This window comes from Epinephelus moara, chromosome 20 (assembly GCF_006386435.1).
Source record: "Epinephelus moara isolate mb chromosome 20, YSFRI_EMoa_1.0, whole genome shotgun sequence".
In the NCBI taxonomy this organism is placed as follows: domain Eukaryota; kingdom Metazoa; phylum Chordata; class Actinopteri; order Perciformes; family Serranidae; genus Epinephelus; species Epinephelus moara.
The window spans coordinates 5027203-5046699 of record NC_065525.1 but is presented as its reverse complement, the minus strand read 5'-3'; the positions used below and the strand labels follow the sequence as shown (position 1 = coordinate 5046699).

The 19497-nt window shown below is 40.6% G+C and overlaps 1 protein-coding gene across 3 annotated transcripts in view; it reads left to right on the top strand.

Moving 5' to 3' along the window:
* bcar1 (BCAR1 scaffold protein, Cas family member) overlaps positions 1-19497 on the top strand; it is a 124034-nt gene that overhangs the window by 92644 nt on the left and 11893 nt on the right. For all 3 annotated transcript variants that reach the window (XM_050072215.1, XM_050072214.1, XM_050072216.1), the window contains exon 3: positions 16238-16387. In XM_050072215.1, the coding sequence (XP_049928172.1) occupies positions 16238-16387 (150 nt within the window). The remainder of the gene's footprint in view (positions 1-16237; positions 16388-19497) is intronic.

Sequence of the window (19497 nt, the reverse complement as noted above, 5' to 3'; positions counted from 1 at the left end):
CCGCAACGTTATTTAATACATCAGTAATATTGTCTGTTTCAATGCATATGCCCCCCCACCCCCTCCGCGTGACTTGAAATTATGGCCCCCCCTTGTTCAGATGCGTTCCGCGGTCCATGTTAGTACTGGACCTTCTATTGTCAGTCAGTGTGTGGGTGGGTGCGTCACATGCTTTATGTATTTACCTTGCCAATGCCCTTCAGTTGCTCTTATGCTCACTTACCTCCCCTGGCCTCCCTCTCCATACAAACACACACAATAAAAAAGGCACACTCCACTCCTGGCAGTTAGTCATTACGAGATAAGAAATTCCTGCTGAGGAAAGACTCCACACACTCTCTCTCTTTCACCCGTTCATCCACACACACAGTCACACACAGATGAGCAGTAATTGAAGAGTGATGAAAACTGCAGTGTTTGTTTCAACATGGAGAGGGACTGATGGAGGAAGTGAGCAGAGAGAGGCAGAGGGAACTCCAGCTGCAGAGTCTCAGCTGCTGAGCAAGGCTCCAGCTCGGCTTTACACACCAAATGCTTCTTTGTAAGACTGTTGAGACAGACAGCAGCACATAGCAATCACACTTTCCTGCAAATATCAGAGACACATGACTGTCTACACCCTGCACAGACTGACAGAGGTGCTAACAAGGAGAGTGTGAGGGGAATTCCAAACTGTGAGAACATTAGGGCTGTAGTCTCCTGGTCGACTAGCCGATTATTTGGTCGATGTGCTCTCGTCCGACCAAATTCTCATTGGTCGAATAATCGCCGTGTTACCTTCACAAGGAGAAAAGTGCTACATCAATAGCTTTCCAGGATTAATCCATTATTTCCTGCGGCGGGGGGAAAGGCTAAGTTACCTGTGAAAATGGCGGTGTTTTCAAAACACCCCTTTGTTTACACAACGTTGAACTCGCCCACTCTAACGCTCAGCGTCGTGGTGACGCAGACCTCCTGTCTGTTTCTGTATACTGACACCATTTCCCTCAGTGGAAACGAAGCTTGTATTTACTTGTATTTCACAGATAAGAAACAATAAATTGTGAAGACAGTAAATCCTCCACTAAAATAGCATTTTAAGTCTTGTGTGTCATTTATCCTTCAAGGATTTATACTAAAGAAATTACATCAATACTTCATATGAGCAGAGGAAATTTCCGCTCCTCGCTAGGCTAATTTATACAATCTAAAATGCCATAGGCTGGCGCTAATGACATTAGCATGTTGTATTTGTTTGGAAAACGTGTTTAGTATAAGACAGTTATTTTGTCGAAGAATCTTGTGAGTTGTAATGGAGCCAAATTATGTGCCGTTACCTTTGTTACATGTTGCTGTTGTCCCTGGTTTTATATGAGTAGAGGGAAAGATCGCCAGTAGCTAGGCTAATTTACACAATGTAAAATGCCATAGACTTGTGCTAATAACATTAGCATGTTTGTATCATGTATTGGTGGGGGAAACGTGTCCAGATAAAGACAAGTGTTTGTCTGTCAATGCTGCAATTTATAGTGAAGCCAATTTGCGTACTTGTGTTTGAAATTGTCTATATTAAGCCATATTTAATATGTGTTTAATGTGTGTTTTGAATCAACTAAACTTCACACAGAGAAAGATAAGTAGAGCTGGGTACAGAATCATGATTCTCACCTGAAATGTGTCCACAGCATTAGTAGCCTTTTTTACACAGAGATAGTGCTGTAAAGACACTGCAAAGTCTTTTCCTCCTGCTGCTTTTGCATTTTTAAACTGAACCAAACAACAACAGCATCATGCCGCCCCTGTGTTTGCTGTCTCTGTTATATGGCAGCTGATCTTGTCCTCTGCTCGGAGGGTAAGGAGCTCCTGAAACTTACCTTGTTGCAGCACTGTCACTACTTTTGATGCTGGCCTAAAGGAGAGACAACTCTGTCCCCCATTGTGCGATTGTACCTTTTATACAGAACAGCGAGGCAGCATAATGGGATGAAATTCCCACTTTGAAGAGTCAGTGTAAAACCCGCTAATGTATCAGTGAGTGTGTGTGTTTGTGTGTCAGGAGGTCAAGCAGTAGTGTCAGCTGACACAGCTGTCATCGAAGGCATTGATGTGCTAGGAGGGGTGTGTCAGCAGCCACGTGTCACAGCGTCTCCCAGCTTAACACTCACACTCACACACACACATACAGAAACAGCTGAAGACCATCAATGAGTGTGTGTGTGTGTGTGTGTGTGTGTGTGTGTGTGTGTGTGTGTGTGTGTGATGAAACAGTGTTTGCATGAGGGAACTGAAGAGTCAGGGGCATTTTGGTGCCCTGTTATTTTAAAGGGTGTATTTGTGTCGGCTCCATCTGGAGCCTTCTTATTATCTACACACACAGCAGCAGGGAAATACTCTAGTAAGTTCTCTGAATAGAGTTTTGAATAAGAAAGCATATTCTTTCAAATGTTGTATTCAGAGTTTTTGTTTCAACCTATGCATGTCTGCATTCAGAATGTAATGTCTTACAATTTCTGTCAGTATGTAAATGAATATCAGCAGCTGTCAGTTGATTTCAGTGTAGAATCGTTGGGCCTCTTGAGGGTGTTTCGCTGGCATAGCAGACATAGTAACCATATAACACAATACAAAAGGATCAGGGTTTACATTAGCCGGTATATGCTGGCTTTTTGCCGCAATCACGTGTGGTTGGCCAGCAGATGAAAATATCAAAGGCTAAAATGTCCACCAGGAAATATGCCGAATAAATAAACAAATTCATTAACAGCATATTAAATAGCCTGACATTGTGTGATCTAGAAGATATGTTGCCAAGACAATTAAAATATAAACATTACGCTGACTAGATTTTTTGCTTTTAATTACAAAAGTATCTATTAATCCACTGAAGCTGTACAGAGTGTCTCTGCCTCTTCAGAGCATACGCCACATCCACAGTGGTCACAGTCATTTCTTAGAGTTCTCTATGTAGTTAGTTGATAGCATCATGGATCACATTCTCCAGGAAGGCCTTCAACACACTGTTGGCCTCCTCATAGATCAGACCAGAGGTACCCCCACACAAGCCAGATGGTGGATAGCGGGCTTGGTGATTTATGGTGATGCTTGGTGAACTGAGTCCTTTTCTTCCTTTACCTCTGCCACTAAACCTGTGATTAGTCACTCTGTTCAATAGGCCACTTCTTCATTTAGCTATATGGCTGGAATTCTGGAATAGTAATTGCCATATCGCCAATCAAAAACAAGTCTAGCTTAATCTGTTAGGTAAGCCAGTTTATAAGCCATGTCCTATTTTAGTCAAGTTTATTTATAATGCACATTTGAATGATCCAAAACAAAACAGCTGTAATAAAATACAAGTAAATGAAAAGAAGCACAGACTATAATCTATTATATAATTAAAACACAAAACAGCATTGCACAAACAACAAAATAAAATCGTAACAAATAAAAACCAGAACGTGGTCAGGTGTCCTCATGACGATAATGACATGGCTGAGGAACAGAGATGGATTTTAAAGGTATACAGGAGGAAGATGTAAATCATGGCAAAGTAGTCCACAATTTAGAGCCAACAACTGAAAATGCTGGATCACCTTTGGTTTATGGGGTGTGGAATGGAGAGCAGTGACTGGTCACCAGATCTGAGGGGGTTTTAATTTTTGGCATGAAAACAATCACTTCCGATGATATTCATCTCAGTGCAGCTGGTGTGTGTGTGTGTGTGTGTGTGTTAACTACCAGTTTGTGAGGCTACATTCTGCACCACATGCTGAGAGATTAACTGGAGACTAATGAAGTCAACACGGCTGTCTGGCACACTCCCACACATATCTGTAGACATGAACATGCTCACACGCACACACGCACACGCACGCACACACACACACACACACACACACACACACTCTCTCACTCACTCACTCGCTCAGTACTGAAGTAGGAATCATTTTCTCCCTCTTTTGTTATGCTCATCCACTCTCATTCCTTTGTCAGTGTGTTCGTTTGACAGACTGTGTGAGGAAAAAGCAGCAGCCTATCAGCGGGGCAGCTAGGTTCAAATATTCATTTCAGTCACACCTGGAAATCCTTGGTTGCATGATCCTGTTTAAATAGCTCTAAAATAAAGACCAGCTAATAGTTAGAGCATTGATTTTCATAGCAGAAAAAAAGCTAAGGCTTCTGTCTTCCCCGTCATCATGTCATGACCTTATGTTACCTTACCTTACCTTACCTTACATATTGTGCATGGTACATGGTATTTTGCCGTAATTATGCCGGTATTTCCCTGTAATGGCTGCAGGAGAGCGTTGTTTGCATAATCCTATATCCATCCAAAACAAAAATCATAATTCATTTGGCAAGAGCATTTATTCATTTTGCAGCAGAAAGCTAGGGCTTCTGTCTCCCCAATCCTCATGTCATTAGCTTACGTTACCTTACCTTATAAGTGGTACAAATGTAATATCTACACTGGAATTTCCCTATAATGGCCATAGGAGATTGTTTGCATAGTTGTGGATATATCGATCTAAAATACAAATCAATGATAGCTAGAACAATAATTCTTTTTGCAGCAGAAAGCTAAGCTTCTTTCTTTCATGTCATCATGTTGTTCACTCATAATGACGTCACCACACTACACAACGTGTGAGTGGACCCAGACGAAAGAACGATAAATCTATCACAATGTCTTTGCTTTTTGCTAATAAAAATGAGCATATCTCAAAAACGAAATAATGTGCATAGTTAAAATGACTTATGGAGCGTTAAGTAATAATTTGCAATTTTTTATTTAGAAAAATCTGATGACAAATACATCATTGATTTTTTTTTTTTTTTTTTTGAATGACGTAATTTAAATTTTTTTAAATATTATAGTTTATTGACTTACATAACCTTTTAGCTTAGGCTGTACAGATTTTAGGGATACGAAGCATTTGAAGACACTCCAAGAAATGACATCACAATAAGCAAAATACCAGCAGGCACCAGCGGACCATTTCTCTTACAGAGATCAAAGGGTAAAAAAAAAAAAAAAAGGAAAGTGAAACATGTCTGTGGTCTTCAGACATCTGATCTCATCAGCTTGAACACACCTTTGGAATCATAAAATGCACAATTGTTGTGCTTAACTGCTCCATGATATCAGTCACCATGATGTGTAAATCTTAAACCTACCGTGTTCATATAAAACAAAGAACTGTGCTTTGTAGCTTACCAAAAATAGTCTGCTTTCAAAACCTGGTTTCACTTCTGTGTAGCTGGTTTTAGGACTGCCTACTTTACGTCTCTGTCTGTTAGAGTTGGAACACCTCAATAAATGACAGATTTCCTCTTTTCTATAGAAATTACAGCACCATGCCCATTCAAACAGGATGTCATGATTGTTGAAAAGGAGATGGGTGAACACAACAGAATGATGATACAGTCTTGTGCAGGGACATTGTTGAATGTAATATTTTTATATTTTCCTAACACCTTTACATTCCTGCTGAGAGTCCCCCTGAATGGTGAGGTGATCTGCAGTGTCAGTTTTGTAAAGTAGCACTGTTTTCCCACCATCACAGCAAAATAGTGAAGGGACCAACACAAAGACAGGCTGCTAAGACGTCTCCAACAATATAATGAGGTACACACAATGCAACCTAATGTCAACCTAACAGTCTCTAATATGTGTCGCAGGTAGAACACCAACAAAATGCATAGTATGATGGCATTATAATAAACCAACACTTAATTTATCACAGTAGACCTAAAGGCTTGAGGTGACTCAGTCCATCTGGAGTTTGCCAAATTTTCCAGACAGCCAGTCTGAACACCACACATACACCAGTCGTGCCATGTGGTGTTGGAATCCAGTTCAGTGGGGGGTAGAGTGTGTTGGTTGTTTCTTGGAGACATACCCCCCCAACACCCCCCCCGCACTAATCTGTTAATACCCCTGCACTGCCGCTTGGTGCCTCCGTGTGTGTGTGTGTGTGTGTGTGTGTGTGTGTGTGTGTGTGTGTGTGTGTGTGTTGCCACATGCCCCACATAGCTGGCATGGTATTCATAGGCTGTGGCTCCAACTCTCTCTCATTCACTCTTTCTCCCCTCTGCTGCTCGGTCTTTGTTTTTACATCTTTGTCTTGGTGGTTTGTGATCATGACCCACTGCAAGTTACAGGGAGTTTCAATATCTGTTGCAGTAACCTGGTCACACCTACAGTACTCTCAGCTGCTGCTCCTTAAAATAAACAAATCACATTTAAAGTGTATCTCCTCTCCTACCTGCTGTGCTATCTGCTGGTACTTTTGGTTTTATTTGAAAAATCCGTCTCTGAGATTTCTGTCCAGTAAAGGTGAATGGAGTTTTGTTTGTGCTGCTCAAAAGACATATAAAAAAAAAGATTCACTACATCTCTTCCCAGAGGCATGTTCAGCTTGCTTATAATAATCAATCTCTGTTTTCATTGGACCATAGTCATAGTCCCAATGAAAACTATTGACGGTGTGTGTGAGTAACAGGGTCAAATATAACTCTCTGCATGACTAGATACCACTGTGAGAGAGAGGAGAGTCTTTTCAATATTTCAGAATGCAAACTCTTAAGCATCAAATATGCTCTTGTGTATGTGTCAGTGTGGGTTTGTGGAAAAGTGTCATGGTGTGGAGAGGTGGCCATGTTTAGCTGTCGTACAATCAGCCAACAACCTAGAAGGTTTTGTCTCCTCTTAGAGGTCACTTAACCATTTGATATTATTTGACTTGAAATGTGTAAAACTCATTGTGATCTTACAACAAAAAAAGTAAAATTGACAATACAAGATACAATACACAGGTCTGCAGTTTAATGCTGATGAGAGTCTCATTGTAGCATGAAACTGTAGCAACACACATTAGGCTTGGGCGATTGGATGATTATATCGCCCATCGGCTGAGTCCATCACGGTTGATTTCATTTTTGGAGATTTTTTGGGCGATATTTGTCCTTTTATTTTGCTAAATTAATGGTCTGTCTCCGCAGAATTCAACTCGGTACATATAGTCCATAATTACTATGTAGAGCACAATTCAAAGTGTGTGCGTATTAGAACTGGCAGCTTCACACTGATTTCCGAGGAGTCTTTCACAAAACACGTCAGCGGTGCGACACGTCTGCAGCGTGAGTCCCGTAGCAGCTCGCCCCCCTGTTAATCAATTACAGCGGCTCCACCGGCAACGGGAGCGGCGCGACAACCCCGTCTGCTGCACGACAACTCTCTATTTTAGGATGCTCTTCTATTTTTGTTGCGCTACGCTCCCCTACGCGACCCGATGCTCTTCTATTTTTGTTGCGCTACGCTCCCCTACGCGACCCTCCAGCAGATAAAAACTACAAGAAATAGTGTGCTAAACGAGCACAATGTGTTTTTAAATGAATAAACCATTATCAGAGGTGATATGTGATGATTTTTTTTCTTGCATTTACCCATGTTTATCCGTGACATTGTGTAAATGTCCGTGGCGGACATTTAAAAGCGAGTAGATGACAAACAGTACAGTAAACTTGTAGATAACTCAAATATATGTAATAACTTAGGTAGAAAATGCTTTAACTATCGTGGCTCAGCAAACGGTAAACAAGACGCTTGACATGATGCTTACGTTTGCAGCCGGTGGAACCCGGCCGTAACGTTAATTCATAAACCATATTTGAGATCTACATCAAAAAAGATGTGCAGTTGTGCACCCCGATCGTTATAGTAGGACAGGTATGTTATCCCTATCTCCCACCTGTTTGCTGATTTAGAGGCTGTGAGCGAATGCGTCAGTCTGCAGCCGTCAGACTCTTTTTAAAATGGTGTCGGACAGTCGTCTTCAGCCCGTCTTTACAGCTTATTACTCAGCAAAGATCTCATGGTGATTTATTTTTTTTAATGAATAAGAGTATAGCCTATAGGCTGTATGTTTCAGTGAAATTTCAATTCAGTAATTTTGACATTAAAGACCACAGTCAGAGGATAAGGCGCAGGTAAATTTATTCAAACAGAATAAACAGTTGGTCGGTCCACAAAAGTTACACAGTAACAGTAGCCTATGATAACAAATAAGTAAATATAAACGAGGGACATTGAAAAAATAAAGTGCAAAAATCACACAATCACATAAAATAATGATGTCCACTCCCTTTGCGCTGTCTTTATAATAATACCGTTGCGGACGTGGCAAAAAAAACCTTAAGCTGTTATAGCTGTTCTAAAAGCCTCTCGTAGGCTTATTGCTTGAATAAATAAATACAAATAATAATAAATATAGGCTAAATGAAGAACAAAGGAAAAATGAAGTGCAAAAATCACATAAAATAATAAAGTCCCTTTGCGCTGTCTTTAACTCAAAAACACAGTGTGTTTGGAGAGGAAAACGAGCATGTTAACCTTATCTGGCTTAAGCAAAGTGCGCATATGGTTAACAATGTTACCAGCCGTGCTAAACACCCTCTCTGATGGCGTGCTTGTTGCTGGTATGCACAGATATATCCGTGCCATGTTGGACATGAGTGGGCTCGCAAAGCACGCTGCATTTTTTTGCTGCATTCATGTGGTGTTGATCCGATCCGATCCGAGTTGTCCAGTTGTTTTTCTAACATGAGGTGGCGTTGATGTGAATTATCCCATTCTGAAAGTCATTTTTCGATTCTTTCCGACATCACAATGAATGCAACATCCCCCCTCTTTCTTTTTTTCTCCGCCACACACACAACTGCCGAATATATCGGCAACCGCTGGTTGATGGGCTGACGGTGGCCGGTTGGAAATTTTTAACATATCACCCAACCCTAACACACATCAGATGAAAATTTAATTAGAATCATTCTAATGCAAATTTGTGCATAATACATTACATATGAGCATATATCCATGCATCAATACGTGGCTGTATGTATGTTTGTATGTTTATATAATCATTAAATAAAGGGAGTCATAATAGAGTCATGGAAGATACTTTATGTATACATAAGGCTTGGGTGGTATGCATTTTTTCATATCTTCCTGGAATTTCATCAGGGTATATGGTATATGAAGGTATTAATGTGTGGTGATAGCCCCACCCGGAGTCCTCTACATCCTGCAAGCTCTCTTGGCATTTTTAGTCTAATAAATACACAGTGCACTCACAAAATGTCAAGAAAGGTAATATTCTTACACCTATTTCTTTATTAAACAGAGAAATGGACCTGCACGTGGACCTGCACTTGTTTAGTGCGTTCCTAGTCTTACGACCATTCATAGCACTTTTTACACTACATGTCACATTCACCCATTCACACACACATTTACGCATTGGTGGCTGAGGCTTCCATTCAAGGGGCCACATCCTACTCACTTAACCATTTATACATAATCACACACCAGTGGAACAACCATCAGAAGCAATATGGGGTTCTGTATCTTGCCCAAGGATACTTCAACATGTGGACTGGAGGAGCCGGGGATTGAACGGCTGACCTTCTGATTAGAGGTCGACCCACTCTACCTCTGAAATACAATTGCACACCTTCTGAATTCATGTCTGTCTTTTACCAAACTAAGACCAGATTAATTGCATTGTTTACTCAGCATAAAACATAGCCTACTTCACTCAAACTCAAACTCAAAACCTTCTTGGTTAGTCTTGTTACTCATTTAGTTAGTTACTCCACTGTTCCAACAATCACCACCTCTGGTTTGGTTGAAATAAACCCTTAAAACACCATGTTAAATGTGAAAATAAGCTGATTCCCCTGCGGCCTCTCTGCTCTCTGCTGTTGTGGGCACGACACACAGGCTGTTAACAGTCTTCTAACGTTATCCCCACCACTCGCAGTCAGCTAAGCTGCATGTTGCAGACTGACATCCGGTGGCGCCTGATGTGTCCTCAATACAGCCTCTCTAGTATGACACTGTGTCCTTACTGGATGCTAGTGTCAGACTATCATGCCATCAGAAGCTTTCTGTCCACACTGGAGCCGTTAAATATGGAACTCTCTCATGTCATGTAAACAAACCACTTACCTAGCAGCTGTGGTCTCAGAGTAACCACTGAAAAGATAAGTGAGTGTATACTTCCCTATTATTCATATTCACAGCAGTGCTATTGCGGGTAACTTAAAGATGTTGTTGTAGCTCCCATACTATATCATACCACCATATCCACTTTGTAAAACAAGCTAGCTTGTTAGCATCCGACACAAGTCTTACCAGAAACATTCATATTCCTGGCCATCTTCTTCCAGCCAGATGCCAACTTATTTAGGTTTCTGTTGAGAAATAAGGAGGTATCCTGTCGATAATTCCTCATTTAAACTTTGTGAATCAGCTGCTCATTGCCCATTGCCGTGCCAGGACCTCAAAATGTTTTTACATGCATATATAATTGAAGAAACTTTTCAAAATATAAAACAAGTAAAAATGTTATTCCTGAAAAGTCTTAACTGTCAACACATAGAACATATTAAGACAATATAATGAGCATAGATGAATAATCAACTTGTATAGACAGAATACTGTAAGTGCATGCTTCGGAAATACTGTAAGCCTGAGTAGTACATAATACCTTCTTTCCACCTAGAAATCAAGCAGTTAATTGTACATACATCTAATGACCAGACTTTTGGAATCATGGAGGTCTGTAGTAACGCCTCTCCACCCTTCTGCCTGCGTTCTGGATCTCTCCACTAACAGGCAGAAACAAAGCAGGGAGCAGAGTGAGAGCACAGTATAGATTAGGATCTGAGGCAGCCATATCCACCAGTTCAGACAAACCACCCGACCCTCCTACTGTAATTAGGCCTCTCTCTATTTTTAACCCGTTTTCTCTTTTAACTTCACATCTGTGCTGTAAAGATTTATTTTTCCTCCACTGCAGCTGCATGTATAGAACATTTATTTTTCTCGGTGTGGTTACAGTGGTCATTTTGAAGCTGGTAGATTGTGCTTCTTTTGAGATGTGCTGTATTTACCACCAGATATTATGGAGGAGATTTCATCCTGCTTTTTGTTTCTCAACCAAAGCCCACGCCCTTTTTCCTTGTCATCTGTCCTTTTCTCATCGGCATAAAGCAGAGAAAGAGAGAGGAAGAAAAGGAGAGGGTGGAGGGTGCTGCTGGGAAGGAGGGAGGGACGTTGCTCGGAGCAAAGGTCATCTGTTGAACAATGACTTGTCCTTGACGTAATTGTACAAATGGAACAAAAGAGCGAACATCCCAGCTTGTGCCACACATGGCCCTCTGTCATAGTGTGTGTGTGTGTGTGTGCATATTTGCATGTAGAGGAATTCTCCTTCACTGAATCCTCATAAATAAATGTGTGTGAAGGCATTTTATTGTTGGTAGGTCAGAGGAGCTGAAGCTTTTATGAGGCCACTGATTTATTCTGAGAACACGACACACAGAGAATTTTCTTTGGTGGATATGTAGGTCAGTAAATCTGAGAGTATACAGCCGTCCTCAGGCCAGAGTTTTCTGTGGTGACACAGAAGAAACAAGGATGCACAGGGATTGAGTATATCATTCATTCCTGTTGAGTGTTGGGTTAGCTGCTCTGTGTGTTGACCTTGACAAAGCTGAAGAATCAGCATTGAAACAGTCAATTCCAATAGCATGTATGAATAAAGAGGTGGTAACATACTTGAACAAACTGTGAAACGATGGTATGGATCAGCATAGTGCAATGTACACGGGAAGAGCATCTCTGGAGCAGGAAACCATCTTTAAGATGAATGGTTCCTGAAATAACTCAAACTTAATTCAGTAGTGTTAAGTACCAAATCTGCCAGTGATGTCACGAGAGCCAGTACTTCAAGCCAAAATTCTAAAATACATGATGATTTTTGTCCAGTACCACTGGCGCTGGGGATGCAATTCTTCCAGAAGGGGCAGCATATACCCCTACAAGTGTTCCAGTGTTTTCATTTAAGTTGAAGTTGTTGTAAATAAACATTGTGATTCGGTCTATATCCTAACCGGGGCAGTGACTTTTCAGAGTAGTGTTGTCAACGTGACGTTGCCAGGCAACCAGCGAATAAGTTAAATACTTTTTTTTACCAACTGTAATGAATGTTGTCTAAATCTAAAGGTAAATCAGTTTTAAACAGTAAAATCTACACAAGAACGCCACAGTATGGCCGCTCTTCCACCTTTGCAGTTCACACACACACAATATGCATGTGTTAAAGTTCACCGTGGTTGAACTCATCAGGAAAGCCAGACGGGAATCCACTGGTTGTGACCTTTCCTTTCTAATGGTTTGATTTAGGTGTGAAAGTTGATCTCATGATGAAAGAGAAATTAGCTTTTTTCCATTTTGGCTTTTCTCTGTATATCGATGATGGGATGAGATATTGAATTTAGTTGTGCACTAAGTGCTGTGGACAGTTAAAGCAGAGAAACAAGTCAGTGCAGACATAAAGCACTTATGCTGCTATTAAATGATGTTATGAGTTAACATTGGTGAGCATCCCGGTAGTGATACACACACACACACACACACACACACACACACACACACACACACACACATATACCCATGATAGGATGACTCGCTAGTGGTGACCATTGATCCATCTCTGTGATCCCCTAAAGGGATTAAAAGGCTCAGCAGGCTATTACTATTACTAGACCTTACACACACACACACACACACACACAAACCGATCACTTAGTGTGTAAGTGTGTATCTATCCTCTAGGGTGCACACAGACAGGTGATCAATAACATGGGTTATCAATCTGACACAGGGCTGGGGGGGACGTGTGTGTGTGTGTGTGTGTGTGTGTGTGTGTGTGTCTCTCTCTCTCCCTCTCTCTCTCTCTCTCTCTCTCTCTCTCTCTCTCTCTCTGCAGGACACATCTGGCACTTAGCCAAGTGTCATCAATACTGTTGAAAGCTTTCTGACAATGAGGAAAAGGGTGTTTACATGAGTGTGTATGTGTGACACAGACTGAGAATTAGACAGAAACTGAGACAAAGATAATACAATACATTACAAACTAAAGTTTCTCAGCCTTTTAGGAATGTACTCTGATTATAACTGGTGGTGAATTATTCCTCTAGAAAATACACATTGTCTTTATTTCCTGTCCTGTGGAGGAGAGGATAGAGAACGTGTTATGAGGTGGAGGGAGAGTGAGGAGGCAGAGGCAGATTAGTACAGACAGGTTGTCAAATGGATGCTTTTATCATTTGTCTCTGTCTGTCTCACACACAGCGTACCTCTGACAGCTGGGGAGCTGAGCAAATATTATCAGAGAGCTTCCATTAATCAAGGCTGGAGCCGAGTGTGATTAAACAATGATTTGACTTACAAACACAGCCAGACAGATACGGGCTGTTAGGTCTGATACTGATGAAGAGCAGTTGGAATTAAACATTTAGATAATGATTCTATCTGCACATACACTATAAAGAATATTGTGGTATTTTATTAATTTGTGACATGTGATATATTTACATTTATGTTGCTCATATGATGGAATTTAATTTTTATTGAGTTGGGTTCAATAAATTAAACAAAATTAAATAAAACAACATTTCACGTAAACGTGATAAATTATAGGACTAAATGATGAAGTGATGAGGTTTCATATTCAAAAGGTCAACTTTACTGTGACATCATAATGTTCTGCAAAGGCAGTTTTCCTGCCATTTTTCAACGTCATATCTCAGGAACAGATGGGGACACATTTGGTCAGATACTGGGATACCAGGAACCCGGTCTCGCTCAGAAGTCATCCACTACCGGCGCTTGGTCAGTGATGGTGTCAGACACGAAAAAAGCCGTCCTTATACGTCGGCATGATATGCAGCTGATCACCATTATTGTTTATTATTGTAGAACATCAGCAACCAGTGCACCCAGGATACCTTGCGCGTCATATGTCAATGTGGAAAGTCCATGACCAAACGTCGACATGATAGATAGATAGATAGATAGATAGATAGATAGATAGATAGATAGATAGATAGATAGATAGAGATAGATAGATAGATAGATAGATAGATAGATAGATAGATAGCAGCCTGTCACTGAAACTGCTCCTCTGCCTGTGGATGGTACTGTGCAGTGGGTGCAGAGGATTGTCTGTTGTCTATTGTCTGAGGTCTGTGTCTAACATGAGAGTGTGTTGGAAGTGGTGACCACATGTCCACATTGAAACTGTAATGATTGTACAGATCTTCTGTGCTGCCAGGTTGAAGATGAGTATGAAGCATCCACATTTGGCAAAATACACTTAATACCTTTTATTAGTTCCTTCAAAGTCTTCACAATATATATTGTACAAGTCTGTACAGAGATGGATGTAAATTGCAACATGACTGGTTGGTTGAGGCATACAACCATGAGGTGGTAATTCTAGTCTGTACCTTGGCTTGATTTTTGCTTTACATGTACCAATGCCATATACTACAGAATTTATAGCATGCTGTAAGCTAGTTTTTGTTTTGTTTGTCCAACTGTAGGAAAATGATCTTGTTATCTCATCCTGAGCCTGATAAGAAGACAACTCAGTGTCATCTCTCTGTGCCTGGTTTAGAGATGGATACAGTGGCTGACCATAAACACTAGTATAAAGAGCTTATCTCTGTAAAAAGACAAAATAACACTTTGCATCAACTTCTTATTTATATGCAGTATTCATATGCATTAGAATCATGTGCTAAAATAGAAATGTAAAAAGGAGCAGTAAGCACTGAAGCATGTGTCTGCACTCGCTCCCTTTTTGGTACTAGTGCGCTATATTTACTGCCAGAATTACAGAGAATAGTAAGACTGTATAGAATAATGGCTGTCGCCTGTCGTGTCACCCATTGGTTTGCTTTTGACGTATTGAGTTTGGCATTATAAAAAATACACTGAAACATCGTCAGCTACAGCTACACCTACACTCTGTGAATCTGGGGTTTTGCTATGGTTACCTGAACAACATTGTTGGCATGTTAGCAACTTGTCAACAGGCCTCATTATCTGTAGGCCTTATCAAAATTGAAACGGGTGAGTTATATGAATATTCACACCATACAGTTGTCATAAATGGGGAAATTGGCTATAGAGACTAAAGTCATTTTTTGTACCAGGCTGTAAACATGTCTATCTCTGCTGTTAAGTCAGTATTTTAACACTGGGGTCTATGGGGATCGACTCACTCTTGGAGTCAGCCTCAAGTGGCCATTAGAGGAACTGCAACTTTTGGCACTTCAGCGTTGGCTTTACGTTTAGGTCCCGCAGGTTACCACTTGGTTCAGGGTCGCAAATGGAAACCTAAAGTTCAAGAGTCAAATCAATCATAAAAAATTATATATTGTTTATTTTTAGTAGTAATATAGCAATAATGTAATAGCTGCAGCAGTCTGTGGATGTGCATGTTGTGACAGAATTGTATTGCTATCCGTTGAAGTGACTTGTTCAGCACTGCACGCACACACTGAGGTTGCTGCTTAGGGAATAACCAATGACTGAGTGATTTTGTACACAATTAGCATGGTGATTAGCATGCTAGCTGATTAAATGCAATGTCCTATTGGTAAGTGTAGGGCCTGGTTACATTAGCCGTTTTTTTGTCATAATTTTAACCAGGAAATGGAAATGACAGGAAAAGGAGAAAAGAGAGAATGATGAAAAAATGAAGGGAGCTCGCTGTGATAGCTACTTTTGTTGTGTGTGTGTTGTATACCACAGCTGTTGTGGTTTCCCAGGCTGGCTGGTTGACTCTACACTCAAACCATAGAATACACAGTTTAAACAGGCACACAATAGGACAGCCTGGTTCCCACGACAACTATGACAGGTCCCCTGCTCTGTTTTTATTGCCTGTGTGTGAGCAGCGTGTTTTAATCAGAGTGAACAGCCTTAAGTCTCTGTTCATTCAGTGTGAAGAAGCAATAAATTCTCATTCAGAGGTGAAGAAGCCTTTTAGTTTTCTAACGTCAGACTCAGATGAAAAAGACTGTCATGACTTGGTGGTGCATTGTGACCCTAGTAGGTTGCTATAGTGACATAAACACAGGCTAAATGACTTCATGACTTTTTAGAGGAGGGGGCAATATGGAATAAATTAAGGAGTTTAATCTTCATTTTCAATGTGATGTTTTCTATTAATACAGTTAAAGCTTTTCTCTGTCTATTGATATGAATATGAAACATCTCTGACGGGGTTGATATCCATCCTCCTACCTTCAGACTGATGTTTGCTGTGTGGTTATGTATCTTTGTGTTGTTCTTGACTCTCACCTGCGTCTTTCCTCTCTGTGTTTCTGTGTCCAGGTGGTGGTTCCTACTCGAGTGGGACAGGTATACGTGTATGACACAGTGAAGCCAGACCAGGACGAGTACGACGTTCCTCCCAGACATCAGCCTCCGACCCAGCACGACATTTATGACGTGCCACCCACCCGCCAGCAGTACAACACACAGGTCAGACTGGTGTGTGTGTGTGTCTGTGTCTGTGTGTGTCTGTGTGTGCGCGCGTGCGTACATGCGTACATCTGTCATGATGAATATGATTCAGTATGTATTGTATGACCTGTCAGCACCATATAAAGACCTCACCTGATTCTGTCAACACAGTTTGATTGGTTTGCATATAAATATTGGATTCATGTTGCTTTCACAATATTTTACATTCTTGGCTCAGTTTTCACAACAGTCTAAAAACATGTCTATCTACATTTCTTACAATTTCAACCCATCATGCTGAGCATACAAACAGAGTAAAAGACATTCAATCAAATGCTCAGTCTTTATAATACAGCCATCTCATATTAACACAGAGCTCAAATCACTGCATCAACTCAAAATGTCCTTGGCGACATGTTTCTTTACTTTTACATCACCCAGTACAATAGCATTGCAACATAATTGCTTATCAAAACTGTCAAATAGAGTTACTGTTACACATTGTAATTGTGCTCTCTCACATTTAAGTACAGGCAATGACAGTACAGTTTCAATGAATACACTTACAAGTGATTTAAATACAGTGTTTGTTATTTGAATAGAAACAAACTTTACCACATAATATGCAGAACACAAAACCTAACCTGATATAATGAAGTAGTCAGTATCACAGTGTTCAAAAGGAATTTTATTCTACATAATTTGGATGTGTAAGCTAAACATTTTTCTCATATCTGTTTGTATGTTCTTTAAAGAACTTGCACTTAGCTTCTCTGTTTTGATGAGAATTGATTATGTTTGACAGCATTGTGTTGATTTCATTTTATAGACCCAGAAACAATCAGATGATACACATATACAAAAAGCTGATGTTGCATTGCCTCATTTGGAACTTTTGTATTCATGTTTAGGGCATTGACTGTATAAAAAAGAATGGACATACAGTAGCCACTGTGATATCACCCATTGATTTGTAGAAGCCTCGAGTTTGGCATTTTCACTGTCGCCATCTTGTATTTTTGGAGCCACAAATGACCATATTTGGACAAGAGAATTACGCTAACACTGATGCTAGCTGCTAGCTTGGTTAGCAAAGTGCATAATAGCAATGGCTAATTGTGATACTGCTAATGCTAATTTCCACTAGTGAAAAACTGTTTTAAAACCATTAAAATAAAATGTACTCACTGCAAAAACTAAATATCCATCTCCCCAAAGGGTCTTTTAGGGCAACCAAATGCTGGACAAAAGTTTTTAGATTACTGAAGTGTTGCAATTCACTTTTATGAATTGAAAACACACTGAATTAGTGACAGCTATGGCTACGCCTATACTGTATTTTGGGTTGCGATACCTTACCAATGTTGTTACCATGGTAGCAACTTGTCAACTGACTTCACCCACCTGTCACATAAAGTGGCCATGCCCCTAATTATGCATAACTTTAAGTAACCTGTTAAAAGACCACGTTACCTCTAAGTCTTGATAACATTTTTGGTTGGAATTTTATGAGTTATAAAATTGTATAGGTGTCACAAATGGGGAAATTAGCTATAGAGACCAAAACCGTTTTTTGTACCAGACATGTTTATTTCTGCTGTAAAGTTGGGCTTTATTACATGGAGGTCAGTGGGGATAGACTTGCATTTGGAGCCAGTCTCAAGTGGCCATTAAAGGAAATGCAGTTTTGGCACTTTCACATTGTCTTCACTTTTAGGCCCTGTTGTTTACCACTTGGTTTAGGGTCACAAATTGGCCCTAGAATTAGGAGTACTTTTTGAGTTTTGAAAGGGTTGCAAAAACTGAGTCTGAAACTAGTAGCCATCGTAAGGAAGTATTTAGTAGTAATAGTAATAGCAATGTAGTAGCAGCAGTCTGCAGATGTGTTAGTAGTCCTGTGCTGTGTTAATGAACATAAAGTGTAAAATAGTGTGTGTGTGTGTGTGTGTGTGTGTGTGTTATATACAAGACACTGGAACTGTCCAGAGGCGACAGGAAGAAGCTGTAATTTTCCTCTTAGAAAAGGTTACTGATGTGTGTGTGTGTGTGTGTGTGTGTGTGTGTGTGTGCCGGCCTGTAGTGCGTACATTTGATTCCACAGACTCGTAGTTTATTTCTGCATAATTCCACACATACTGTTCACAATGTTTTTTGCTTAATAAGCAGGCACGGTCACACACACGCACGCACACACACACACACACACACACACACGCAAACATTACATAGAATAGAGTCTTGATGCTGACAAGCCAAAAGAGAAAGGTCACTCACATACAACCACAGCAAAATGAGAGTTGCAGGAGGAGAAAATGAGCTGCAGGAGGAAGAATGGGAAAAGCACGAGGAGGAGGAGCTCAGGAAAGGAAAGAAGAAAAACAAGATGACAATGAATGATGAATAAAATGAAGGATGGGAAGACTAGAAAGAGCAGGAGGAAGATGTGTAGCTGTAATAACAGATGTAGCTGCTGGGCCTTTTTGAAGTCGGCAATCTGAAAGGTGAAGAATGAACGCATCGCAACACCAGGCGCTTCATCAAAATGTCTGCTGTGTGGGAGATGGCTCATGGTTGATGGCTCTGACCATAACAAGTAATCGCTAACACACACACACACACACACACACACACACACACACACACAGTAGCATCACAGTACAGCTGTAGGGTACAGTGAGCTATTTCTGAACACAGTGCATCACACTTAGTGTACGTCTACAGAAAGTATGACAGCAGACATCTTTTCATGTCTGTGCAGAAACATCAGCACTGACTGGACTGTGGAGCAGTAATACTCTCTCCAACTCAGTGTGTGTGAAAGAGGCAGCGCTGACAGACTTCACATACATGGTTACAGCTGTCCAGGAGGTGTAATGGTTCAGGAGCTGTTCTCCCATACACTCCCTGTGCCTGTACCTGTACCCAGCGCCGTCATATAGGGGGGAAAGGTGATGACAATTCTAAGGGCCCACAGCCCACTAGGGCCCACACACAGCCCCCAGTAGCCTCTATGACTAAATTATTATGCATAGACTTAACTAATATATATTCATACTAATGAATCCGAACTAAAACAAAGCCACAAAGTCACACAATATTTTAATTTTAATAATTTCAATAACCCCCTT